The 27,720-nt window shown below is 35.2% G+C and overlaps 1 protein-coding gene across 5 annotated transcripts in view; it reads left to right on the top strand.

The window, feature by feature from the left end:
• The window catches only part of CNTLN (centlein), a 341,020-nt gene that overhangs the window by 292,669 nt on the left and 20,631 nt on the right, over positions 1 to 27,720 (top strand). For all 5 annotated transcript variants that reach the window (XM_025281478.2, XM_025281479.2, XM_044939816.1 and 2 more), the window contains 5 exons: positions 1,700 to 1,891; positions 9,419 to 9,516; positions 11,178 to 11,304; positions 13,937 to 14,074; positions 14,903 to 15,088. In XM_025281478.2, coding sequence (XP_025137263.1) covers positions 1,700 to 1,891; positions 9,419 to 9,516; positions 11,178 to 11,304; positions 13,937 to 14,074; positions 14,903 to 15,088 — 741 coding nt within the window. The remainder of the gene's footprint in view (positions 1 to 1,699; positions 1,892 to 9,418; positions 9,517 to 11,177; positions 11,305 to 13,936; positions 14,075 to 14,902; positions 15,089 to 27,720) is intronic.

Here is a 27,720-nt window from a genome sequence, read left to right as displayed (position 1 = left end):
CAATTAAGGAGTAAATATTTCCTGAAAATCTAAAAAAAACCTTTTAGATCATAGGTTGAAATAGAGCCAAAGAAATAAGTTTTTATCATCAAAACATACTTTTTACTTCACAAACATATAGTTTAATCTCAAATATATCAAACCCTAGTTCTGAACTCATGATCTGAAGTATTCATATTTTACGGTATACACATGAACACACACATACATATGAAATTATAGATTTATTGGTATTCTTTTAGAGATTGTGTTTAAACATAGTGTTAATATTTAAATAACTTATGTCCCATATATATATGACTATATGTGTTAGCATATCTTTTACTGTTTTAATTAGAATTCTTAACAAAGAAAGATTTTTTTCCCCCTCTGAGAGATTTAAGCAATTTTGTCTAATTGTTCCTTATGTTAAACTACCATATTATAAGCTTCTTTGGAATAATAAAATAGTAGCGCAGTTATCCTTTTAAGGATTTCTAGGTTGTTATGCCATTACAGCTTGGTGGCATTCTGCTGACTACAGATTGGTGAATGAGAGGGGATAACATTAAGATGGTTTCTTTTACACTGTTTCATAAAAGCATTACCAGTATGTCATTTAGTAAAATGTTTATGTTATTAAAAATTCAAATGTAAGGAGTTCAATATAAACTACCTCAACATTACAAAGAGGATTGTCAACTATCAATCAAGTGCATGAAACTGAGCAAATTCATTTGTATACTATTTATTTGAACTAAATCTCTAATAAGCCTCTTCTGCTAATTGGACTTAACATTTATGTTGCTAAATGAGAAGCATTTTGGCTGCTATATAGGGTGGTAAGACTTACCCAATGGAATAAACAACTAACATCTGTTATCCTGTCCTGCTCCAGCTTGGCTTTTACAAGTTAAGGATATCAGCCCTGAAGACAAGGTTATCAAATATGTGAATCTCTGGCACACCCACATTTACATGAAGGCAAAGAAATAGCACATCATGGGTAAAGACCTGCTAACCAAAAGATACTCAGTACAGCTAGTCTATTTTCTTTTAACCTTTAAAAGCCTTACAACCTTAAGCAAAAACTAGTGGAAATTAAAATTTTTGCAAAATAACTTCTTATAATTAGTGTCACTTTTTTGGTTAGGATTTTCCTACCTGTACAAATTGATGCTGATAGTTGTTCAGTTCAGTTGCTCAGTCATGTCTGACTCTTTGCGACCCCATGAACCTCAGCACGCCAGGCCTTCCTGTCTATCACCAACTCCCGGGGTTTACCCAAACTCACATCCATTGAGTCAGTGATACCATCTAACCATCTCATCCTCTGTCGTCCCCTTCTCCTCCTGCCCTCAATCTTTCCCAACATCATGGTCTTTTCAAATGAATCAGCTCTTCGCATCAGGTGGCCAAAGAATTGGAGTTTCAGCTTCAACATCAGTCCTTCCAATGAACACCCAGGACTGATTTCCTTTAGAATGGACTGGTTGGATCTCCTTGCAGTCCAAGGGACTCTCAAGAGTCTTCTCCAACACCACAGTTCAAAAGCATCAATAATTCTGTGCTCAGCTTTCTTTATAGTCCAACTCTCACATCCATACCTGACTAATGGAAAAACCATAGCCTTGACTAGATGGACCTTTGTTGACATGATAGTTGTTAGGTTAACTGTAATTGCTTTTATAACAAATTTATACTTATTTTCTTTAAAAAGAAGCTAAATTCGGATTTGGCTGAGCTTCAAAAAGAAAAAGAAGATTTACTAAAGAGAGTAGAATCTTCATCTGAAATCACATGTTTGACTGAAGAAGTTGCCCAGGTAACAGTTCCACGGATACAGATTACATCACTTGGCCCTTCAAGGAGCATGGATTTGGAAATGAAGCAATTGCAGTGTAAACTAAAGGTGATTATAAATTTTATTAAAGATGAAAACATGTGTTATTTAAAGATATGTTTAAAGATATCCTTAGAGAATATTTTAAGAATATCACTAAAGAATCCTTAAAGATATGTTTCTGTCAATTTTAACTTTACTAATAAAGGTAAATTATGGTATAAATAATCGTTAAATTATTAATACTACACTTAACCTCATCTTTCTTTTTAGCATGATAGATTCTTATCTGGTAATTCATTATACTGTTCTCTGAAAAAAATGACAAGGCAATATGAGATCCTAACTTAGGAGATGATGGAAACTGGCCATTGCCATTTATTCCACTATTCACTTCCTCTCTGCCTGCTACTGAACAGAATTATTTTCAAACATGTAATGTATCAACATAAATAGACTTTCTTTCCTGTACATATTTGCTACTATTTTAATTTGGTGGTTCTTTGTTGGAGATGGGGAACTAGAGAAGAGAGAGGAGGCACAGAGCAAAGGTGAGTTGGTTTAATAGATTTCAGCAAGTTAAACCTGAGAGAGAATAAAAAGCAGTGCTCCTTTTGTTTATAAAGAATTATGTCTTAAGTCCAGGTGAAACTGTCAGCAACGTACAAGTAAGATTGGCCTTATGCTAAAGAGAAATGTCTTGTAAGCAAGAGGGTTTGTGAGTTTTAATTGGAAAGTTTACTTTCATGCTTCTTAAAACATGGTCATTTATTCCTCACATATTAATTATTTTCTTCAGTGGATTGCTCGCTGGAAGCTAAATGTATGTGGGACCATAGCTATAATGAGAGTTACTAAAAGAAAATTCTGGTTGAAAATGCACAGAATATAACAGTATAAACCATGACTGTTATGAGAGTATGAGGGTATAGAATTGTCCGATAGACTCTGTTGCTTTCAGTCCAAAATATTATATGTGTTCTCTCTAATAATAACATCTTTAAATGAAGGATTACTAGTAGGATAAACTAGGATAAAGTTTAAAATAAGTTCATGTACTATTGCTTGAAAATATTTTGCTTTATTATTAATAATCAGATAAAACAATTGATATTAATTTAGATGCTTATTAAAAGTCATTTTTCAGAGAGGTCTTGTGTACAGAACTTGCCTTAACAACTACATTTTATAAGTTTTAACTACCTTACATAATAGAAATGAGAAAAAATAGTTGTGTAAGTTTGGGTCTGTATATCTTCTCTTAAAATGTGTTTCTGACTGAATAAAATGGAGTAAAATGTATACATTGAACATTGCAGTGTTTAGATTTTATATGGAGGATAAAATCCATTGAGGTCTTCTTTGATCTTATCTACCACAGAGACTTTTATTCACAGTTCTGTGATTCTTCTTATATTTGTTTTATGTGCCTAATAGTTTTGTTTTCACCAAGATAAAATAGAATGTTAAATCCAGTAGTGTCTAATCTGACGTCTAAATTTTTTAAATTGTCAGTAATTTTAAGTTGATTTTTATTTTACTTATTTGATTTTGCTTACTTTTAATACTTTGTAACAAATTTTGGTAATAGGCTTATATGGATATCTGTAAGCTTCTTGGAGCATGGTGTCCCATGGTGTAAGTTTTTACCCTGTCTTAAAGGTGATACTAATACGAATGACTAAAGCAATTTAGATCATGCTTGATGTAAGTTTGAAGTGACATTGTCCATATCTAACTCAGAGTCCTGAAACACTGATCAGGCTACATAGGGATAAAAAGGATAAATTTTTATTTTTGTCTTATTTCATGTTTTAATATGGAAATATTCTGGAAGACTAGGTACTTTTAAGTACCTAGTAGTCTAGGTACTACAATTTATGTTTTGATATTGTGTTGGTTTACTAGGATTGCCATAACAAAATACCATCGAGTGGCTGGCTTGAATAATAGAAGTTTTTTTTCCCATAGTTCTGGAGTCTAGAAATCTAAGCTTAAAATAGTGGCAAGCTTGATTTCCTCTAAGGCCTCTTTCCTTGTCTTGTGGATGGCCACCTTCTTGCTGTGCCCTCACACTGCCATCTCTCAGGCTGTGTGGCCTGTTTTAATTCTTCTCTTATAAGGAAACCAGTCTTATTAGATAAACGCCTTCCCATGTGACCTCATTTTACCTAATTCAGTTCAGTTCAGTTCAGTCGCTCAGTCGTGTCCAACTCTTTGCGACCCCATGAACGGCAGCACGCCAGGCCTCCCTGTCCATCACCAACTCCCAGAGTTCACCCAAACTCGTGTCCATCGAGTCAGTGATGCCATCCAGCCATCTCATCCTCTGTCGTCCCCTTCTCCTCCTGCCCCCAATCCCTCCCAGCATCAGGGTCTTTTCCAATGAGTCAACTCTTCGCACGAGGTGGCCAAAGTATTGGAGTTTCAGCTTCAGCATCAGTCCTTCCAATGAACACCCAGGGCTGATCTCCTTCAGAATGGACTGGTTGGATCTTCTTGCAGTCCAAGGGACTCGCAAGAGTTTTCTCCAACACCACAGTTCAAAAGCATCAATTCTCCGGCACTCAGCTTTCTTCACAGTCCAACTCTCACATCCATACATGACCACTGGAAAAGCCATAGCCTTGAGTAGATGGACCAAGTACATTTTGAGGTACTCTGTAGGGGAAGGTTAGGACTTTAGCATATGAATTTTGCCAGGACACAATTCAGCTCATCAGTTCAGTTCAGTCGCTCAGTCGTGTCCAACTCTTTGCGACCCCATGAATCACAGCACGCCAGGCCTCCCTGTCCATCACCAACTCCCGGAGTTCACTCAGACTCACGTCCATCAAGTCAGTGATGCCATTCAGCCATCTCATCCTCTGTTATCCCCTTCTCTTTCTGCCCCCAGTCCCTCCCAGCATCAGAGTCTTTTCCAGTAAGTCAACTCTTGGCATGAGGTGGTCAAAGTACTGGAGTTTCAGCTTTAGCATCAGTCCTTCCAAAGAACACCCAGGACTGATCTCGTTCAGAATGGACTGGTTGGATCTCCTTGCAGTCCAAGGGACTCTCAAGAGTCTTCCCCAACACCACAGTTCAAAAGCATCAATTCTTCGGCGCTCAGCTTTCTTCACAGTCCAACTCTCACATCCATACATAACCACTGGAAACACCATAGCCTTGACTAGATGGACCTTTGTTGGCAAAGTAATATCTCTGCTTTTCAATATGCTATCTAGGTTGATCATAACTTTCCTTCCAAGGAGTAAGCGTCTTTTAATTTCATGGCTATAATCACCATCTGTGATTCCAGAGTGATTTTGGAGCCCAAAAAAATAAAGTCTGACACTTGTTTCCACTGTTCCCCATCTATTTCCCATGAAGTGATGGGACCAGATGCCATGATCTTCGTTTTCTGAATGTTGAGTTTTAAGCCAACTTTTTCACTCTACTCTTTCACCTTCATCAAGAGGCTTTTTAGTTCCTCCTCACTTTCTGCCATAAGGGTGGTGTCATCTGCATATCTGAGGTTATTGATATTTCTCCCGGCAATCTGGATTCCAGCTTGTGCTTCCTCCAGCCCAGCATTTCTCATGATGTACTCTGCATATAAGTTAAATAAGCAGGGTGACAATATACAGCCTTGATGTACTCCTTTTCCTATTTAGAACCAGTCTGTTGTTCCATGTCCAGTTCTAACTGTTGCTTCCTGACCTGCATACAAATTTCTCAAGAGGCAGGTCAGGTGGTCTGGTATTCCCATCTCTTTCAGAACTTTCCACAGTTTATTGTGATCCACACAGTCAAAGACTTTGGCATAGTCAATAAAGCAGAAATAGATGTTTTTCTGGAACTCTCTTGTTTTTTCAATGATCCAGCAGATGTTTGGCAATTTGGTCTCTGGTTCCTCTGCCTTTTCTAAAACCAGCTTGAACATCTGGAAGTTCATAGTTCACGTATTGATGAAGCCTGGTTTGGAGAATTTTGAGTATTACTTTACTAGCGTGTGAGATGAGTGCAATTGTGTGGTAGTTTGAGCATTCTTTGGTATTGCCTTTCTTTGGGATTGGAATGAAAACTGACCTTTTCCAGTCCTGTGGCCACTGCTGAGTTTTCCAAATTTGCTGTCATATTGAGTGCAGCACTTTCACAGCATCATCTTTCAGGATTTGAAATAGCTCAACTGGAATTCCATCAGCCCATATAAGGTATCAAATTGCTAACATGATTTTCCAAGAAATAGAGTATTTTCTACTTAATGTTTTTTATGCCTATTTTTTTTGAAAAACCTGGTTAGATTTGACTCTTAAAGATTTACATCCATCTGTTTTGTTTTATCCAATGAATTTAAACTTTTCTATGTAAATTCTTAGGTATATCTCTGAGATGTCCATGGTTCATTCAGAAATTAGAGGGCTCATGTGCATTTTCTGTAGCTTCATTTTTATGCACATTAGACTCATTTTCTCAAGGAACTCAACTTTATATAGATAGATAATAAGATACGTACTAACATAAAACTGCCTTCCAGTAAATGATATATACATTGGTTATTTCTATTTAATTTGTAACTTTTTATGCAATCTGGGTTGAATAGTATACTAATTTATATTTGTGGGTTTTTTTGACCACTTAATTGTTGAAAACATACTTTTTGATATATACTGTGTTCTCTTCCAGCTTTCCAGTAAGTTAATAATGAAGAATAATAGTTTTTAAACTACTTTTACTTTATATATAATCTATTGTCAATCTAGTTCTAAGTCTTTTAAAAATGTTAACTCATTACTCATTTCAAGCCTATAAGAGAAGTTCTATTATTATATCTATTTGATAGTTAAGAAAACTGAGTAAGTTAATTGTTCAAGGTCACAAAGCTACTAAAGAGGCAGAGCTGAGATTAGAACTCAATCAATAGGGCTCCAGAGTCCATGCTTTTATTCAGAAATTTTAAAAAGAATTTAATAAACAGAAAAACTCTAACCAAGATAGATTACCATTATGACATCTTTGAAATATATCTTTTATTCCAGATTTTGTAGCTGCAGATAAATACTATGTTGTAGGAAATGGAAAAGAGTCAGGGGACCTAGGTTTTGATCATTTTTCGTCCAGTAACTTCTGGGACCTGACTGAGGAAATAACTTGGCTTTTCCAGAGGTCTAGAACAGGGACAACTTTGTACCCTCTTCAAAAGGATTTCTGAGGATTAAAATAGCTGTGAGGTTTAGAGAGTCTGACAAAAGTATCTGTAAGCTGGCATTGTTTTATTTATTATAATTCTATAATCCCTCCATTATCCAGAAGTCAGAATTACTGCATTTTTCAGCCACATAAAATAACAAGCATAAATTTTAAAACATAAAAGAATCAGTTATCTTAAAATCTACTTAGTTTATTCTGTTGAAAATATTTTCACTCTTCATTTACTACCTATTGTTTTTTATTTTAAATACAGCTGTAATGAGTTTATTTGTTTACCTTCTCAGCAGAAAACACCTCAAAGGCAGCAAATTAGAAGTATTCATACTAAGGGACAGGATGAATTTTTTTAGGCAGAAATATTGAGAGAAGTAAGAAATTATGATCAACAGATTGATAGATAAAGAAAATATAAAAATGCTAAGGTAAAAATACAAAATTAGAAAAACAGCAGCCTGGTACCATTCAGAGCAAGGCTGAGTAGCCATTTATATCATGATGTATTTTAAAGGCATCACTATATAATGATACAGTAGTAATAAATTAGACATAGTAATATACCAATTAATGTAGTGATAATATTTATAATATTATTATATTAAAATATCACTATTGCTTAATGTGGGGGCTTCCCCGGTGGCTCAGCTGGTAAAGATAATCTGCCTGAAATGTGGGAGACCTGGGTTCAATCCTTGGGTTGGAAAGATTCCTTGAAGAAGGGAATGGTCTACACACTCTAGTATTCTGGCCTGGAGAATTCCATGGACTGTATAGTTCATGGGGTCACAAAGAGTCAGACACAACTGAGCGACGTTCACTTTCACTTTAATTGGTTAATGTAATCTTGAATTATTATTTCTAAATGAATGAACAGTCATTCCAGAAAGAATTTAAGATTATCAAATTATTATTTTTATTATATTTATATTAGTTTAATACTTTTTAAATTTAACACATGAATAAATTTCTGTCAACACTATCTTAGGTAAAAATCCAAAATATCAAAACCAGTAGATAATATCTTAGGGTACATGTTTTCCTGGAACTTGAGTCAAAATTGAAAGCTAGGGATCCCTGGCACTCTAGTTACTACCTCTGGCCCCTAAGCTGTGCAAACAACAAATTCCACAATGCTGTTCTGCTTTGAAAAACTAATATATAAATACTTCCCGAGTTGCTTCGTGGTAAAGAATCCACCTGCCAATGCAGGAGACACGGGTTTGATCCCTGGGTCAGGAAGATCCCCTGGAGAAGAGAATAGCAGCGCACCCCAGTATTCTTTCCTGGGAATTCCCATGGACAGAGGAGCCTGGGTGGGCTGCAGTCCATGGAGTCACAAAGAGAGTTGGACAGGACTTAGCAACTAAACAGCAACAATATAGGTTCAAGGAAGAAAGTATTTAGTATTCCTGAGATTCTCTATCAGTTATTTATTATTGTCTAACAAATTATCCAAAATGTAGCAATTTAAAACAACAGCAATTTATGATCCAGTGGGTTCACTAGGTTTGGAGAAGGAAATGGCAACCCACTCCAGTATTCTTGCCTGGAGAATCCCAGGGACGGAGGAGCCTGGTGGGCTGCCGTCTCTGGGGTTGCACAGAGTCGGACATGACTGAAGCGACTTAGCAGCAGTAGCAGCAGCAGGGTTCACTAGGTAATTCTTTGGGGCTGTTTGCTGGGTCCCCTCACACACCTGCATTCTTCTAAACCAAGGATTTACCTGGGCTGGAAGTTCCAAGAGAGCCTCATTCACAGGCTGACGATTGGTCTGTTGGCTTCATCTGGGGTACTTCAGTATTCTTCCAAATGGCCTTTCCTCTGTATTTGTTGGTAGGTGATCCCAGAGCAGCATTACAAGAGGGCAAAGGTGCAAGCTACAACAATTTAAAGCCTGGATCTGATATTTGCACAATGTCATTTATGCCAGATATTTTCTGTCAAAGCAAATTACAGGCCGATTCAGATTAAGAAGGTTGGGAGATGGACTCCATTCCATCCACTTGGTGGGAGGTGCAGCAAAGTATTTCTGACTATATTTATTCTGATTATTAGTAAATCCAGAATTAGTTCTAAGTGATCTTATTAAACCATAAAAATACTTAGTAATACATATTTAAATTTTGTAAAATCTATATTTCCTATAAATATATATTTATAATATCTTTGCAATTATTATATGAGTGTGTTCTTCTATTATTTTGACATGTTATATAAAAATTTTCGTGTGCCCTGGTATTTCTATTAGAACATACAAAATGAAACATTTTCAAGTGTTTAAATGCTCATTTTAATTATAACCATAATTTTTGCATTTTTATTACTCTTCATGAGAATAACATTTATATTTATGCTGCCTTAGAACAAGATTGCAAGGTATATTTAAATTTATATGTATTTTTAATCTAGAATGCAACTAATGAACTCACTAAACAATCTTCAAACTTGAAGTCTCTGAAATTTGAACTCCTAGCAAAAGAAGAACACATAAAGGAAATGCATGAAAAGTAGGTGCTTTATATTTTTATCCATTGTATTTGGTGCCACCTAGTGGCAATTAACTCTGTTAAACACTTCACCCCAAGAAACAATACCAACATGTTAAAACTGTTTTCCTTTCTTAGTTTATGTTTGAACCTAAATAAGATGAAGGTTTAAAGAATATTATGTATAGTATGGTTGATGGCAAGATAGTTACTACTTTTATTAATTAGAGTAAAAATGTTTAAAGTTAGATTTTCTTTCTTAGAGTCAATGTTTTAATTTTGAATAAATATCAGTTAATGGCCTAAACCCCATGAACAGAAAACTTTAGAATGTAGGAATTATTTGACTAAAAATATGTACATATATATATGTATATATATTGATTTATATGGGAGTTATTACCTAAGCTTGTAAAGCAAAGATGAAGAGTTTTGTTTGTATTTAAAACAACTGAAGAATTATGAAATATTATACTTTGTGTATTTATACTAAAAAAGGAGTTTAAAATGTTCTATCTCACAGAATCAAAATTGTTTACTTTCTGTATCTTTTATGGATATCTAGAGCTTAGAAGTGATGTGTTTTGAAAGAAGTCTAGTCATTCATAATTAGAGATCACTTACTTAAAAGTGACCTTAGTAGATAAGGAATTTCCCTGGTGGCTCAAATGGTAAAGCATCTTCCTGCAGTGTGGGACCCAGGTTCATTCCTTGGGTTGGGAAGATCCTTTGGAAAAGTAAATGGCAACCCACTCCACTATTCTTGCTTGGAAAATCCCCATGGACAGAGGAGCCTGGTTGGGCTACAGTCCCTGGGGTCCCAAAGAGTCAGACACAACTGAGCAAATTCCTTTTCATTTTCACTTTAGTAGATAAAACTGTTAGATAAGAAAATTGTTTAATTTTTTTTAAGCAGAATGTCTTGAAGCTTGTTGATAGATTGAGTTAGTCTTTCTTACTGTTTACCAATGAGGACTTTAGATAACATTCTTTGAATCCTGTCTTCTTTACCTGCCAGCTCTGGATCTTAAGTTAGTAGAATTAACTCATAAAGTTCTTAGAATTGAAATACATGTAAAGCACTTTAACAGTGACTGGTACATAGTAAACATTCATTAAATGTTAGTTATTGTTGTTCTAGTAATAGTGGTTATTACATTTATCATTTTATACTTAGCATTATCACCTTAAGCTAAACTGATATGTCAGTTCAATCACTGATATGTCTTTATATGATATAAATCACTCAGTGTCTTTATATATTATCAAATTTTATACTTCTTTATTAAAGTATAGAATTGTTTCTTATCAGAAACAATCAGTATTATGATTTTAATAATCTCTAAATATTACTTGTATTTTTCTTGGAAGCATGAGTGGAATATAAATATAATTTTAAGTTTTCAAAAAATTTTATTAAGCTTTCTCAGCTCTTTTTTTAAATGCATATGTTTATATAAAATACTGCATTTACCAAGTCACAGCTGGATTATAGATTTTAATATTTTACTCAAAATACTAACAGCAATATTTTATTCCAAGCAAATATTTTATTAATTTGCAGTTAATCAGATAGCATTTAAAAATTTACGGTATATATAATATTGGGTAATATGTAAGATATTATCACTATTAAAATATTTTCTATCACTCTTGATAAGATGCCTTTTTTCCCTTTCAAGGATGTCTCGAATGGAGAGAGATATAACCATGAAAAGACATTTGATAGAGGACTTGAAATTTCGACAGAAAGTAAATTTGGAAAGTAATGAGAGTATTAATGAAATGCTAGAAAATCTTGAAAAAAAGGTATCAATTTTTATGTTCACTGACACTAAAAAAAACAGATCACTTCCCTTTGTATTTACTTCTTAAATTCAATATTCAATCTTAACAAAATGTATAATAAATATTCATAAAATATACCTGTGTTGTTACATAATTACATCATTTGCTCTGAAAGTACATTTTTTGTTTTAAAATTCAAGACAAAATCTCACACATATTATAGCCATTCATTCTTTTTATATTGTAAATATACCATGAGAAGTTCAGTTTAATTTTTAAAAATCTGTAATATTTTTGAGATTTAAAATTCTATTATATTCAGCATTTTCTTTAAAACTACTATTTATAATGATAGAATTAAGCATGTGTTTTAAATGAAAAAATATGCTAATAACTATCAGTTCTTCAAAAAGTGTACTCACCACAATTGTTTTAAAGTATTTCCTTGTACACGTTTAATTCAGTGTACTTAAGAAAAGAGTCATATTTAAAATAGTTGTACACTATCTGACCCCAAAGTAAAATCAGCAGTTTGCTGACTAAGAGATATTTTTTGTTTAAAAAATTTTAAAAGCTGCTATTTACACAAATCATAAAGCAGCTTGTGCTTTGGCATTCACGAAATGTCATCCACTCCAGAGAGAACATCTCCCTTATTTTCCTTGTTGGAGATAAAAAATTGTAAGTAATGCTCAAATGGAAGAGAGAAAATTTTACATGAGCAAGAACATGTGTACAGATTCTCTTTCTCCTCCACATACCCACACAAATTATAATTACTTCATATAGGTTTTTTTCAATGCTGTCTTTTAAATTTTGTTCATTTTAACTTCAATAATCATTTGAACTATACAATGTTTGTATAAGAATTCATTTATCTTTAATAGTATTAAACTGAAAAAATGTTTTCTTCTGCTATTTTTTAGCATTTTTTTTTAACATGTATTTATTTTTAATTAAAGGATAATTGCTTTACAATATTGGTTTGGTTTCTGCCATGCCTCAACATGAATTAGCCATAGGTATACATATGTCTACTCCCTTTTGAACCTTCCTCCCAGCTCCCCCGTTTTCCTGCCCCTCTAGGTTGTTACAGAGCCCCAGTTTGAGTTCCCTGAGTCATAGAGCAAATTTCCACTAGCTATCTGTTTTACATATGGTAGTGTATATGCTTCCATGCAACTCTCTCCATTCATCCCACTCTCTCCTTTCTCCTCCTGGCCCATGTCCATAAGTCTGTTCTCCATGTCTGCATCTCCATTACTGCCCTGCAAATAGGTTCATCAGTACCATCTTTCGAGATTTCATATATATATGTTAATATACTATTTATTTTTCTATTTCTCACTTAACTTCACTCTGTATAATGGGCTTTAGGTTCATCCACCTTATTATAACTGACTCAAATGCATTTCTTTTTATGGCTGAGTAGTATTCCATTGAATATATTACCACAGCTTCTTTATCCGTTCATCTGTGAATGGACATCTAGGTTGCTTCCATATCCTAGCTATTGTAAATAGTGCTGCAATAAACATTGAGGTATATGGATCTTTTTCAGTTTTGGTTTCCTCAGTGTGTGCACCTAGAAGTGGTATTGCTGGGTCATATGGTAGTTTATTCCTAGTCTTTTAAGGAATCTCCATACTATCTTCCATAGTGACTGTATCAATTTATATTCCCAACGACAGTGAAAGAGTGTTCCCTTTTCTCCACACCCTCTCCAGCACTTACTGTTTCTGAAGTTTTTGATGATGGCCATTCTGACCAGTGTGAGGTGATATCTCATTGTAGTTTTGATTTACATTTCTCTAATAATGAATCATGTTGAGAATCTTTTCATATATTTATTAGCTATTGGTATGTCTCCTTTGGAGTCTTCTGCTGTACTTTGAAATGCACAATAAATATGTTGTATTACTTATTTAATTTTATCCTAAAAAGTACATATTATATTGGAGAATACAAATTGAAGTTTTCTATGACTTGGCTTATTAAAGAATCAAAACCAACCATCTCTTGCTTAAGAAAGTTCAGGTTAGTAATTAAAGGAAACGTAATTAAAAATAATCTTGTATTATTAGGTAGAAGTCTACACATAGCAATATTCATGCTTTTTGCGCAGTTTTTGGGTGCTGTTATTGACTTAGGTATTGTTAGTCTCACTCACTACTGATTTCAGTATGGTTAGTTAGTACTTGCAGTGCTGTATGAGTTACACAAATCTTATACTTGAATTTGATATCATTTATGAGAAAATAAATGAAATGACTTATTCATGCTTTCATTTAGTTTCTGTTAAAACAAATACAGTGTAGAACTTGACTGCCTTTACCAATAATATTTACCTTTGTGCTTTTTAAAATTTTTTATTTATTTTTTAATTGAAGGATAATTGCTTTACAGAATTCTGTTGTTTTCTGTCAAAAACCTTAACATGAATCAGCCATAGGTATACATATATATATCCCCTCCCTTTTGAACCTACCTCCCATCTCCCTCCCCCTCCCACCCCTCTAGGTTGATACAGAGCCCCTGTTTGAGTTTCCTGAGACATACAGCAAATTCCCATTGGCTATCTATTTTACATATGGTAATGTAAGTTTCCATGTTACTCTCTCCATACGTCTCCACCTTTGTGCATTTATTGTAGGTGAAGACATTAACTGAGGAGTGTTCCAACAAGAAAGTATCAATTGATTCACTAAAGCAAAGACTTAGCGTTGCTGTAAAAGAGAAGTCTCAGTATGAAGAGATGTATCAGCAAACTAAAGAGGAGTTAGAAAAAAAGGTATGGTTTAGGACATTTTAGTTTAGAGGTGGACTGTAACAATCTCTTTTTTATTTTTATTTCTATTTCTCCCCAAAACTATGAGTTACTTAAATGTTTCAGATAACTGCAAAGAACATTTATATCTCTACATAAACACTAAGAATTTGTTTATTATTAAAGGTAATGCTGTATTAGAGAAACAGATTTTATCTTGATGATTTATAATAAATGAAAACCGTTGTTAAGAACTGGTATTTATATAAGTAGATATAAAGTTTTAGGTCCACCTAAACTTATAATCCGGAGAAGGCAATGGCACCCCACTCCAGTACTCTTGCCTGGATGGATGGAGGAGCCTGGTAGGCTGCAGTCCATCGGGTCGCTAAGAGTCGGACACGACTGAGTAACTTCACTTTCAGTTTTCACTTTCATGCATTGGAGAAGGGAATGGCAACCCACTCCAGTGTTCTTGCCTGGAGAATCCCAGGGACGGGGGAGCCTGGTGGGCTGCCGTCTATGGGGTCGCACAGAGTCGGACATGACTGAAGTGACTTAGTAGCAAACTTATAAACTAATTAAGTACTTCTATTTGATATATGAAATCTTTTAGTCCAAAATACCTTCCATGTCTTTAATGATTTATAATTTTTAAAAGAATAAATTGATTTGATGATAAATATGTGATAATATGTGCTCAAGATAGTCATTGAAAATAAAGTTTTACTCAAATGACAATAAATACAAGATATAAAGAGAGTAATGAAACCCTTTCTTTATCTTACATCTCTAACTTCCAAATCTGTTTAAAAAATATATTTTTATTCTATGATTACTGGTCTTTTGCAGGATGTCAAGCTTACTTTCCTCCTGTCAAAAATAAATGAGACTGAATCTGCCATGGCAGAGATTGAAACAGCAGCATCTAAGCATCTTCAAGGATTAGCAATGCAAAGTGAGCAGGCCCTAGAAGGTGCACAGAAGAAACTGCTGCTAGCCAGTGAGAAAGTAGAAGAGTTCACCATATTTGTGAAGGTTTGAATTCTTTACTAACTGGTGCTTTAATTCAGGCACAGTGGGCAGTGGCCTATTTCAGATGGTCTGGGGTGTTCTTGAAGTTCCTTTCTGCTTTCTTTCCCAAACCACAAAGCATCTGCCCGTACCCTACCCACCACACTATTCAAATTTTCTCTATGAAAGATTCATTTTCATAGCTTGAGTTTAAAAATGTCCACTATGTTTTTAATATTCTTTTTCCAGTGTCAATTTAGTTATGGAATTGTGGTAATCACATAAGCAAGACAGGTTTTAAGACCAAAAACTTGAGTTATTTCCATTCCACTTCCTTTTAAAAATCACACAAGCAAGAACAACCAGAAGCTTGATCCATGATCATTGACGTTAAGAGACATTGCACCCGGGCCCCATAACTTATCAGGCATGGAATGGGTAAAGGAATGGTAAATGATCTGGCAGGACAAAATGAAGACAAACTAGAGTATCTACAAAGGGTGTACCATCTAGAAATTATCTGACCACCGAATAATCCCAGAAAGACTTAGGCATTGGCTGTACAAGGACCTGGCACCCTACTCCAGTACTTTTGCCTGGAAAATCCCATGGACAGAGGAGCCTGGTGGGCTGTAGTCCATGGGGTTGCTAAGAGTCAGACAGGACTGAGTGACTTCCCTTTCACTTTTCACTTTCATGCTTTGGAGAAGGAAATGGCAACCCACTCCAGTGTTCTTGCCTGGAGAATCCCAGGGATGGGGGAGCCTGGTGGGCTGCCGTCTATGGGGTCGCACAGAGTTGGACATGACTGAAGCGACTTAGCAGCAGCAGCAGTACAAGGAACCACCAAAGCTAAGGGTGGTGGGGGAAGGGAGAATACCAGGTTTTGTTTCAAAGTCTTTATAAGGAGTGTTTAGACCTCTGGTCTGTACTTCTGCCCCCACGTGGTCAGCCAGTATTCCTCCCTTAACTATTCTGGGAAAATGTAGGCAGAACAGTCTGGTTTCAGAGATAACAAGGCACTGAGGCCTGGGAACCTGGGGATTGCTCCCCTCTTTTTAATGCCACTATGAGTTGTTTCGGAGAAGGCAATGGCACCCCACTCCAGCACTCTTGCCTGGAAAATCCTGTGGACGGAGGAGCCTGGAAGGCTGCAGTCCATGGGGTCGCTGAGGGTCGGACACGACTGAGCAACTTCACTTTCACTTTTCACTTTCATGCATTGGAGATGGAAATGGCAACCCACTCCAGTGTTCTTCCCTGGAGAATCCCAGGGACTGGGGAGCCTGGTGGGCTGCCATCTATGGGGTCACACATAGTCTGACACAACTGAAGTGACTTAGCAGCAGCAGCAACATGAGTTGTTTACACTCCTATTTAGTGCCTTTATTCTACCTTGTATTGTAGCTAGCAAACAAGTCTGTTGCCATTATGCTGTCTCCTTTGCTGGAGATGTGAATTTGACCCCTGAGTTGGGATGATCCCCTGGAGAAGGAAATGGCAACCCCCTCCAGTATTCTTGCCTGGGAAATCCCATGGAAACAGGACTAGGGCCTGTTGGGCCACAGTTCACTGGGTCACAAAGAGTCAGACACAACTTAGCAACAAAACAGAAACAACTGGCACATAATAGAGCTCGCTAAATTCTTGAGAAATTGACTTTATATCTGCTTCAAGAATAGTACTGGACACGTAATCACTGCTCAGATTGAAACCTCTGTGAAGGCAAGAGCTATGCATGCTCCTAATGAGCATACTTAAAGAATGTTGAGCATAGTCAGAGAATGTCCATAGTTCCTACATGGAACATTATGATCAATGGGACTCATTCTGTGCAGAACTTAATAGAGTAACAGGTACACAAAATACACAGTATTACTATTATTAGTAGTATTAATAGTAATAATGTTTGTTCTGGCCCTGCTGTGGAATCTGTGTTCCCTTTAGTTTTTTTTTCATTTATGCATAGGGCACAACCAGATTATAGCAGAGGTGGGGTGGCCATCTGTTCTAGATCTAGTCTTGAATATGGAATTTTACCCTGGAGTAAAATCAAGTGCTTTGAGCATCTGGGCTGGATGTATGTGGCAGAGTTGAAGCTTTGAATTCTCCTAATAACTGAATAAAACACACAAGGGAAATTTCTAGAAGTATTTGCTCAGTTTGATTGAGGCCTGATAATGGGCTTGTTAACGTGCTTGTATGTGAGAATCATATGGTCAATTCCATCTTCTCAGTGGCTTTTGTTAGCTGATAAATAAATACCAGCCAAAGAACAACATTTATGCGGAAGCTTAAATCATTTAATTATCAATATGTACTTGCTTGTTAAGATTTAGTAAGATGATTAGGGCATATAAATTTCTTGATTCTTTAGTAAGAATATTTTTAAAGCATTATAATTTTATTTTTAATGTGTACAGTTGCTAACACTTTGGTACTGATCTACTCTTATTATGATTTTTCTATTTTTTTCAACTTTATTAGATATGACATATTTTATAAGATTAAGATATACAATATGATGACTTGATACATGTATATATTATGAAAAGTTTACTACAATAGGTTAGTTAACACATCCCTAACCTCACATAATTGCCATTTTGTTGTTATTGTTATGGGAAGGACATTTAAAATCTAGTCATGGCAAGTTCCAAGTATACAGTTGAGTATTGTTAACTATAATCACTATGTTATACATTAAATCCCTGGAGCTTATTCTTCTTATGATTGGAAGTTTGTACCATTTGACCAACATCTCATTTCCTCCTCCCCTCAGCCCCTGGCAACCACTTTTCTACTCTCTATTTCTGAGTTTTCCTTTTTAGAATTCCATATATATAAGCGATATCATCCAGTATTTGTATTTTTCTGTCTGGCTTATTTCACTTAGCATAGTACTCTCGGGCTATCCATGTTGTCAGAAATGTTTGGATTTCCTTCTTTCTATGGCTGAGTCATCATATTCCATTGTGTGTGTGTTTAATTACACACACACACACACACACACACACATATTTACTACATTTTCCTTACTCATTAATATATTGATGGACACAAGTTGTTTCCATGTGTTGATTAGTGCAAGTAATGCTGCAGTGACCATGAGAGTGCGTGTATCTCTTTGAGGTTCTGTTTTTGTTTCCTCTCAATATGTACTCAGAAGTTGGATTGCTGGTAGTTGTTACTTTTAATTTTCCGAGGAACCTCTACACTGTTTTCTGTAGTGGCTGTACCAATTTACAGTCTCACCCACAGTGCATGGTGTTTCCCTTTTCTCAACATCTTGCCAGCATTTGTTCTCTCTTATCTATTCGATAATAGCCATTCCAACAGGCGTGAGCCAATACCTTGTGGTTTTGATTTGCATTTCTCTGATGATCAGTAAGGTTGAGCACCTTCTCATGAACTTGCTGGCCATTGTATGTGTTCTTTGGAAAAGTATTTGTTCAGATTCTATTTCCATTTCTACATTGGATGTTTTGGTTTTGTTATCAAGTTGTATGCTACTACTGCTGCTGCTGCTGCTGCTAAGTTGCTTCAGTCGTGTCCGATTCTGTGCGACCCCAGAGACGGCAGCCCACCAGGCTCCCCCGTCCCTGGGATTCTCCAGGCAAGAACACTGGAGTGGGTTGCCATTTCCTTCTCCAATGCAGAAAAGTGAAAGTGAAGTCACTCAGTCGTGACCAACTCATATAGACCCCATGGACTGCAGCCTTCCAGGCTCCTCCGTCCATGGGATTTTCCAGGCAAGAGTACTGGAGTGGGTTGCCATTGCCTTCTCTGATCAAGTTGTATGAGTTTTATATATACTTTAAAGTTAGGAAGTATGATGCCTACAGCTTTGCGCTTTCCTAAGATTGCTTTGGCTAGTCAGTCTTTTGTAGTTTCATCCAAATTTAGGGGATTTTTTTTCTATTTTTCTGAAAAAAAAAATGGCATTGGAACTTTGATAGAGGTCTTATTGAACCTCTCGATGCCTTTAGGTAGAATGAACATTTTAAGAATATCCACTCTTTCAATCAATAAGTGCAGGATATCATTTCATTTATTTATGTCTTCTTTAGTTTCTTTCATCAGTGTCTTAGAGTTTTGGGAGTATAGATCTTTCACTTCCTTAGTTAAATTTATCCCTAAAATTTTATTGTTGGGTGCTACTGTAAGTGGGATTGTTTTATTCCTTTTTCACATGTTTTATTGTTAGTGTATAGAGACACAACAAATTAATTTTTATCTGTGACTTTGTATCCTACAACTTTACTGAATTTGTTGATTAATTTTAACAGCTTTTTTGGATGGAGTTCTTAGGATTTTCTACATAAAAGATCATGTCATGAGAAAAAAGAGACAGTGCTACCTCTTTCTTTCTGATTTGGATGCTTTTTATTTCTTTTTACTGCCTAATTGCTCCAGCTAGGACTTCCAGTTCTGTGTTGAATAGAAGTGGTGAGGATGGTCACCTTTCTCTTGTTTCTGATCTTGGATGGAAAGTGTTCAGCTTTTCATTGTTGAGTGTGATGTTAGTTTGGTTTTGTATTATATGGCTTTTGTTATGTACAGTGTGTTCCTTCTATACCCAGTTTGTGGGGAGTTTATCATGAAAGAATGTTAAATTTTGTCCAGTACTTTTCTTGCATTTATTGAGATGATTGTATGATTTTTATCTTCATTCTTTTAAAGTAGTATATTACATTTATTGATTTGTGTATGTTGACTTATTCTTGCATTCCATGGATAAATCCCACTTGACCATGGTGTGTGGTCCTTTTAATGTGTTGTTAAATTCAGTTTGTTAGTATTTTGTTCAGAGGTTTTACATCTATATTCATCAGGGGGTATTGGCCTATGGGTTTCTTTTCTTGTACTGTCCTTATCTGTCTTTGGTATCAGGTTAATGCTGACTTCTTAAAATGAGTTTGAAAGTGGTCTTTCCTTTTACATTCTTTGGAAGAGCTTTAGAAGAATTGACATTATTTTGTCTTAGGTAGAATTCACCAGTGATGGGCTTTTTTTTATTGGAAAGTGTTTGATTGCTGATTCAATCTCCTTACTCATTGATCTGTTCAGTTTTTCTGTTACTTTGTGATTCAGTCTTGGTAGATTGTATATTCTAGGAATTTATCCATTTCTTCTAGGTTGTCCAATTTGTTGGCATATAATTGTTCATAGTATCCTCTTATGATTCTTTGTATTTCTGTAATGTCAGTTGTAATATCTTCTCTTTCGTTTCTAATTTTCTTTTTTAAAATTTATTTGTTTTAATGGAATGATAGTTACTTTACAGAATTTTGTTGTTTTCTATCAAACCTCAACATGAATCAGCCATAGGTATACATATATCCCCTCCCTTTTGAGCCTTCCTCCCGTCTTCCTCCCCATCCCACCTCTCTAGACTAATTTTTTAAATTTGAGTACTCTCTTTTTCTTGGTAAATGTAGATAGAAATTTATCCATGTAGATAGAAATTTAGATCATTAGAGGCCAGAGGCAGACCACTGGCAAGAGGTCCTCAGTTGAAGAGGTTAGCTCCAAATGTAGGTAGAAATTTAGTTTGTCTCTTTCAAAAACTAGTTCTTAGTTTCACTGATCTTTTCTGTTCTCTTTTTGTCTCTATTTATTTCCACTCTGCTCTTTGTTATTTCCTTCCTCTACTAACCTTGGGTTTACTTTGTTCTTTTTCTAAATCATTGAATTACAAAGTTAGATTTTTTTGAGTTTTGTTTGTTTGTTTTTGCTTAATGGTCCCACATAACAGTGGAGGCCAGTGACAGGAGTTGGGTGTTGGTGTACAGGTGCTCAGGTGGAGGGGCTCACTGCAGCTGAACCCAGCAGTGCAAGCCAGAGAGAGGGGACAGGGCCAGGTCTGGGCCCACACACAGCCATGGGGGCCTTGGCGGCTGACATACAGTCCTGTGGCCATAGAGTCTCACCACAGGCACTTGCAGATCATTAGAGGCCAGTGGCAGACCGTTGGCAAGAGGTCCTCAGTTGAAGAGGTTAGCTCCAAATGCATGCACCTCTATCACTGCAGGGGTGTAGGCTGGCATCTTGCACTTGTGCAGTGCAGAGGCTAAGCTGGCTTCCAGTGCAGACTGCAGGGTCCAGTTAGGGTCAGGGAGGGACTGTCAGGTGGCATTTGTGACAGTGAAAACCTGTGGGGGGAAGTACAGTGGTGAAATCTGCAGGGGGTCCGTGACAGCCATCCTAGGCATTGGTTTCTTCAGTGGTGAAATCTGCTGGGATCCTACACAGAGTTGGTTACCGTGAACCATAGCTGCTCCTGCTGTGTAGCTGATATTGGGAGCCCCGGCTGTTCTTTATTTTTCCAGCCTGTCCCTATATGTCTTGACTTTGTCAGTCTCGGGGTAGGGTGAAGCTGAAGTGATCTTTCATGCTGTGATGTGAAAAACTGGGGAAGTTGGTTGCTCACCTCATTCTTCCTTTCCCAGTGAGGGAGCCCCTTGAACCCTGGAGTTCTCCACTGGCCCTGAGCAGTGCTGCCCTGGGGGATGGGATGATGCAGGCACAATGAAGCTGTCCTTCCTTTTCTTTGTATGGAGTTATTCTCTCTTTTTTTGCTTCACGGTGTTGCTGAAATTTCTCACCTGGACTCCTGAGCCCTTCCAGAGCTATTTTAGTTTGTGAATGTCTAATTGTTGATATTTGTGGGGGGATGGAGGCTGGTACCACTTTGGTGATGTGACTTCTCAATTATGATATTTAAAATCCAATTTGAATTAACTCTTTCAGTCCTATCATTATATTAAAAGGGTAAATTATAGCATTTTTGAAGAAAGGCTTTTAATAAAAATACATTGAGTGAAATTTAAAATTTAAAATATGTAAGTTATATCTTAATAAAAACTATTTAAGCTGTTAGAAAAGACATTATTTCTCCAAGAAACTATGATTGTAGGGGTGACTCCATGGTACTTGAAGAGCCAATTATAACCTTCATCACAATAATCTAAAATCTTACTGAAAATCTAATCACTTCATTATGATTCAATGAAACTCAAAAATTTTTATAGTTAGCTAACACAGATCAAGACTCCTTAATAAAGACTGGAAAGCTAGATCTAATAAGACTGGGAATGAAATAACTTGTTTTACTCTAACACTATTGCTGACTGCTTACAATAAATCATACTGAAATATTGAAAAGTATAGTGACTTTAAGTTGGGATATACATCCAAGAAAGTACTCTTATTTTGAAAATATAATCAAATATTGAGATAATTCCTAGCTCATGATATTTCAAGAAGTTTAAGGAGGCTGACATAAACTTTTATAAATTCATTTAATATTTGTTGAATGCTTATTTTGTATGGTACAGTGTTTTTACTTACCTTGACCAGTGATAGCCAAGGACCATTGTTCAACTGATGCAGATAGAGTAAAACATTTTTAAGCTTCTAATGTTTTTAACATTGGAGTATTTAAAGACTTTTGCACAATTTGGAAGTGCTTAGAGAAGAGCTGAGCAGATTTTAAACTGGTAAGAGAAAGCAATTTTGCATTGGATGGAAGGGAAGTAAAAATACAATCCAGATGGAAGTAACACCCAGAGCTGAAAACAGGCAGAGCACCAGCATAGAAACAAAAGGCAAGTGTGATCATATGAAAACAAAATCTTAACCTGGATATAAGGGGGGAAAGTAAAACATTTCAATGAACTTAGTGCAGTGAGACTCTACTATGTATCTGAAAGGTATAGTTTGGAAGGGAGGAAGAATATTTGAGCATCATGAAGTATATTTCAGCAAAATAACATTTTTTAATAATACAGACATTTTCCCCAAATATACCCATGTTGCTTTCAGCCAGCTAATGGCAACATTGCTATGAGGCTTCCATAATTAGTCTTGTTGTTACTTCTAAGACTTTTTACTACATGTCACCTCATTTATCCCTCTTTAACCATACTGACTTTCTTGCTGTTCTTTGAATACTGCAAGTTCTTTGAATACTGTTTTTGTTCTTCAAAGTCTTTGCTCTTTCCTCTGTATATTATTGATAAAATAGCTTACCTCTTCACTTCTTCAGGTCTTTCTGCCCAGATGGGACTCTTGTCAATCTTTAGAACATAAGAAACAATGGAAAACAAAGATTCCTACAATTAAATCTAAATAGCTTGATGTTAGTGAGTATAGTACCAGAAGTTGTGAGGGGGTGGTTGTAAGGGATGTTTCTTTTTTGTTCTGGTGGAACATACAGAGGATGAGAAACTCTAGATATTGATTCAGAATATAATATTGATTTTATTATATTAAATTAATCAAGTTTACTTAAATAATTTTAAATATATGTTCAGGAGTTTTAAAGTTGACCACAAGAATAGGAATCAAGCATTTAATTATCAAAGAATTAGAGGAAATTTAAAAAATTTAAAATCTCCATCAATTCAATACAAACCAGGAAGAAGAATGCGAGGAAGGGAGGAAGGGAGGAAGGAAAGATAGAACAAAGGAGAGGAACAGTTAATAAGAAGCATGGTAAATAAAAAGGATAGGATGATCCAAACATACCAATAATCATAGTATATATAATGAAGTTGAAATGTATTTAAAAAAAAGAAAAAAAACAGAGACTATGAGATTCTGAAAAAGATGCACCTAAAACATGATACCAAAAGCCAAAAAAAAAATTAAGAATAAAATTATGGTATCCTGCAGTTAGCCTGTGAGAATCAATTTTGCTTATCTCTTACCAGCATCTCATTCATGTTATTTATTTGAAATCAATCATGTGCAAGTACCTAACACCATAGAAATTGGCAAACATTACAAGTCATACCCATCCCCTGCAAGAGCTTGATTACCAGCACGCAATTGAATATATTCCAGCTAAATGCTAAAAAAAGAAGATACAGCAATATTATTTGGAGACAAATTAAGGAAAAAAAATTAATAAGGGTAAAGCAAGCAATTTCATATTGATAAAAATGCATAATTTGCAAAGAAGATATAAAATTCATGAATTTTTATGTACCTGGCAACATTAAGCAAAATTTGGTGAAACTACAAATGGAAATCAAAGAATCCACAAATCCACAAAGGTATTTACTGTTTTCTAGTGTATTTAATCTGTATTATACTCAGAAATAAACAATCCAAATAGAGAAAATGTAAGCAAGGCTCTTTTCTTTTCAAACCCATGTGGAACATTCACAGAAATTGCTTACATCTAAATCTACAAAGTTCAAGTTCGAAAAAGCAAAGATCATTTAGGCAATGTACCCTGAGTAGAGTATAATGTAACTATGATTTTAGCAAATAATCAGCCAAATGTTTCTGTCCGCTTAGAAATTCCAAACCCATCTATAAGATTTTTGGGTTAAGGAGAAAATAAAAAGTGAGTTTATGAACTATTTCAAAGTGAGCTATAATGAAATACCAAAACCTTCAAAATTCAGCCAAAATTTAGCTTTCAACTCAAAATGCTAGGAGAAAAAAAACAAAAAAACTCAAAGTAAATTTTAAAATTGCTTTTATAAAAATTTTTTAAAATCCATAAACTGTAAAATAACTCCTTTTCCAAAATAAACTGAACATGTACAACTGAACTGTGATTGTCAATGACATATTTATGGACCTAGGAAATTCAAGAGAATCCAGTCCAACTATTAAACAGATAATTCAGCAATAATTTCAGAACAAAGCATATAAAATAAAGTAGACTTGACAAGTAATAGTATATTTAGAGTACTATTTGTAAATTTGTATTTATAGTGATAAAAAGAAAGTATTAAATACCCAGGAATAAACCTTTCAAGAAATGCAAGCAACCTATAAAGTGAGCTATAAAACACTGAATGACATAGAACAGAACTAAATAAATGGAGAGGTATACTGTTTTTCTGAATGTGAAGAAATAATATTGTTAAATGTGAGAATTCATTCCATATCTGATCTATATGTCAGTGCTGTCCAAGTTACAAACTGGTTCCAGAAATATAACTGAAAGAAAGAGGATGAAGATGGCTGAAGAAGGAGAAGAATGGGCGGGAGAGAGAAAAATTTTTCCTAGCAAACATCAAAACATGGTATAAAGCTGTATAAATAAAACGGCATGATTAAGTGCAGGAATAGATCCATAGAGCATTGGAACAGAAAGAGTTACAAAAACAAGCCCATCTAAGGGAATTTATAGCATAAAGTTTGTATTTTTTATTTCAGATCAGTGTAAGGGAAAGTAGTCAATAATGGCCTTGGAAAAATTGCTTTCAATTTAGAAAACAATATAAGCTTAGCTATATACCTCAAACAACCCACAGGTATCTATTTTACATTGATATAAAATCCAAGAATAAAGAAGAAAATGGTTAAAAATACAAATTACCAATATCAGGAATAAAAGATGGGATATCACTACAGAAACATAAGTAACAAGGAAATTATATGAATGAGTTTATAACAATAAATTTGACAATTTAGGTGAAATGGACAACTTTTCAAAAAAGGACCTCTTACCCGTCCTATAGTGGCTTCACAGTCATACACCACTAGCGTCACGTTTAGATAGCTTCAGGTTTTGGGGGTAAAGCTGAGAGACAGACAACTTGTAGAATGAACACAGCCCCAGAGCTTCCTTTATTCCTTAGCAAACACTGTGTATAAATATTTGGTATTTACCATGGCCAAGTTTCTCGCAGAGAGGTCTGCCTAAGCCAGCAAGATGAATGTGTGACAGAGTGCACTCCAAAAGAGAGGAAGGGCCGCATCCCCACCATGTCTGCACACTGGGGACCCAAGGCTGAGCATTGCCTACAAGAGTGTGGACATCAGCCAAACCCTTTGCTCTTTCCTCTGATTGACTCAGTGTAGCTTCTAAACTGCCCTGAGTCCCTACCAAGAGAAATGGTCAGAACTAGAAGGAATTGACTTCTTTCATCACAAAAACTAACAGGAGATTGAATTGAAAATATGAGTAGCTCTTTATTAGTTAAAGAAATTGGATTTTTTAAAAAACCTAAAGCCTTCACACAAAAAGCACATGTACTATCTCCAGATCCAGAGGGTTTCACTGAGCAAACTTTCAGGAAAAATACAGCACCATCTTACAGAAATTATTTCAGAAAACGGCAGAGAAGAAAACAAGTCCCAGTTCATTTTATGTAACCAGCACAACCTTAAAACCAAAACCTGACAAAACATTGTAAGAAAACAGAAGTACAGGTCAGTATTTCATCATGAACATCAATGTAAAAATTATCAACTGCATATCAGTTAATCAAATCAAGCGTTATGTGAAAATAATTTACACCATGAATAAGTTGATATAATTCTAGGAAAGAAAGCTTGATTCAACAGTTCTAAAAAAAAAGCAAAATCAATATAATCAAATACTCCCTAAAAATCATTTGGCAACATTCAGTACATATTTATGATAACAAAAATAACATAGAAGTATATAGCTATCAAAGCTCATTGAACTAAACACATAAAGTATACACTATTTCATTCTAACTATACTTCAATTAAAAAAAATTGGGGAAAAAAGGATTTATGAAGCGAGTTACAGAGATTCAACATATGTATAATTGGAATCTTGAAAGAAGAAAAGGAATGATGGAACAGAACAAATATTGAAGCTATAATCCAAAAATAATTTTCAGAAATTTTCAGAAATAAAGACTTCCAAGAACATAACATGAACCACGGAAAATTTGATGTCATGTCTAACATGACATGTCTAACATGTCTAACATGTCATACCCTGTATATGTTCTGTGGTCTAGTAAAGTTTCTGGACTCAAAAAAATAATAGCCAAGAAAAATTTTCATGTCATATATAAGGGGGAAAAATAAAGATGAGACAACTCTGAAAGGCTGTCTCATCTCCAAGGCTCTGTAGGTATTGCTCCTAAGTACCCTCTCCCACATAAATCTCCATCTCAGAGTGTGTATGTTTTCAGGCATTCCCACCCGTGACACACCACAAAGAAAAATCTGAATTAATGTTGAAAAGTAGAATTTCTTTATATATTCTACTTTCTGAAAAGTACAAAATTTTAGGAAAATTATAGTGTACCAAAAGTCCCTCTAGAACAAATGGAAAATTAAAAGAAATTGCCAAGAAGGTATCTTTCCATACAATAAATACTATGCCAAATTCAGGCGAGTGCTACAATGTCAGTAAAGAGCAGACAGATTCAATTTCATTAAAACTACTGAAGAACATGGAAAGAGAAAATACCTTCCAAATATTTTTGGAAGATTGCACAAAATTGAAACAAATCAATCTCTTATTAATGTAGACATTCCAGATGAAATATCAGCAAATGAGTTTAGCAGAACATCAAAAAATAACATACCACACTAAGTGGAGTTTATTCCACAGATGCAAGGATAATTCAATACTAAGAAAATTATTAAGAATCCTATTAATAGATTTATGATGAAAAATCATATGTTAGTTTATATGGATGCTAAAATGGATTTAAGACAATCTGGTTTCCATTTTTGTAAGAAATTAAAATATGTAGATAGTTAACTGTGTAAAACTACATTATATATTTTATATTAATACTTATTTTTTGTTATATTAAAATACAGCTCTCAACTCAAAATCTGGCATAGTATTTCCTAAGAGTTAGATTCCTACTGAAATCAGGAACAAGTCAAGTGTGTCCATCAATATTACTATTTAA

The sequence above is a fragment of the Bubalus bubalis genome, chromosome 3 (assembly GCF_019923935.1).
Source record: "Bubalus bubalis isolate 160015118507 breed Murrah chromosome 3, NDDB_SH_1, whole genome shotgun sequence".
Taxonomy (NCBI): domain Eukaryota; kingdom Metazoa; phylum Chordata; class Mammalia; order Artiodactyla; family Bovidae; genus Bubalus; species Bubalus bubalis.
The sequence above is the reverse complement of the archived record's forward strand: the minus strand, read 5'-3'. Positions and strand labels throughout refer to the sequence as shown.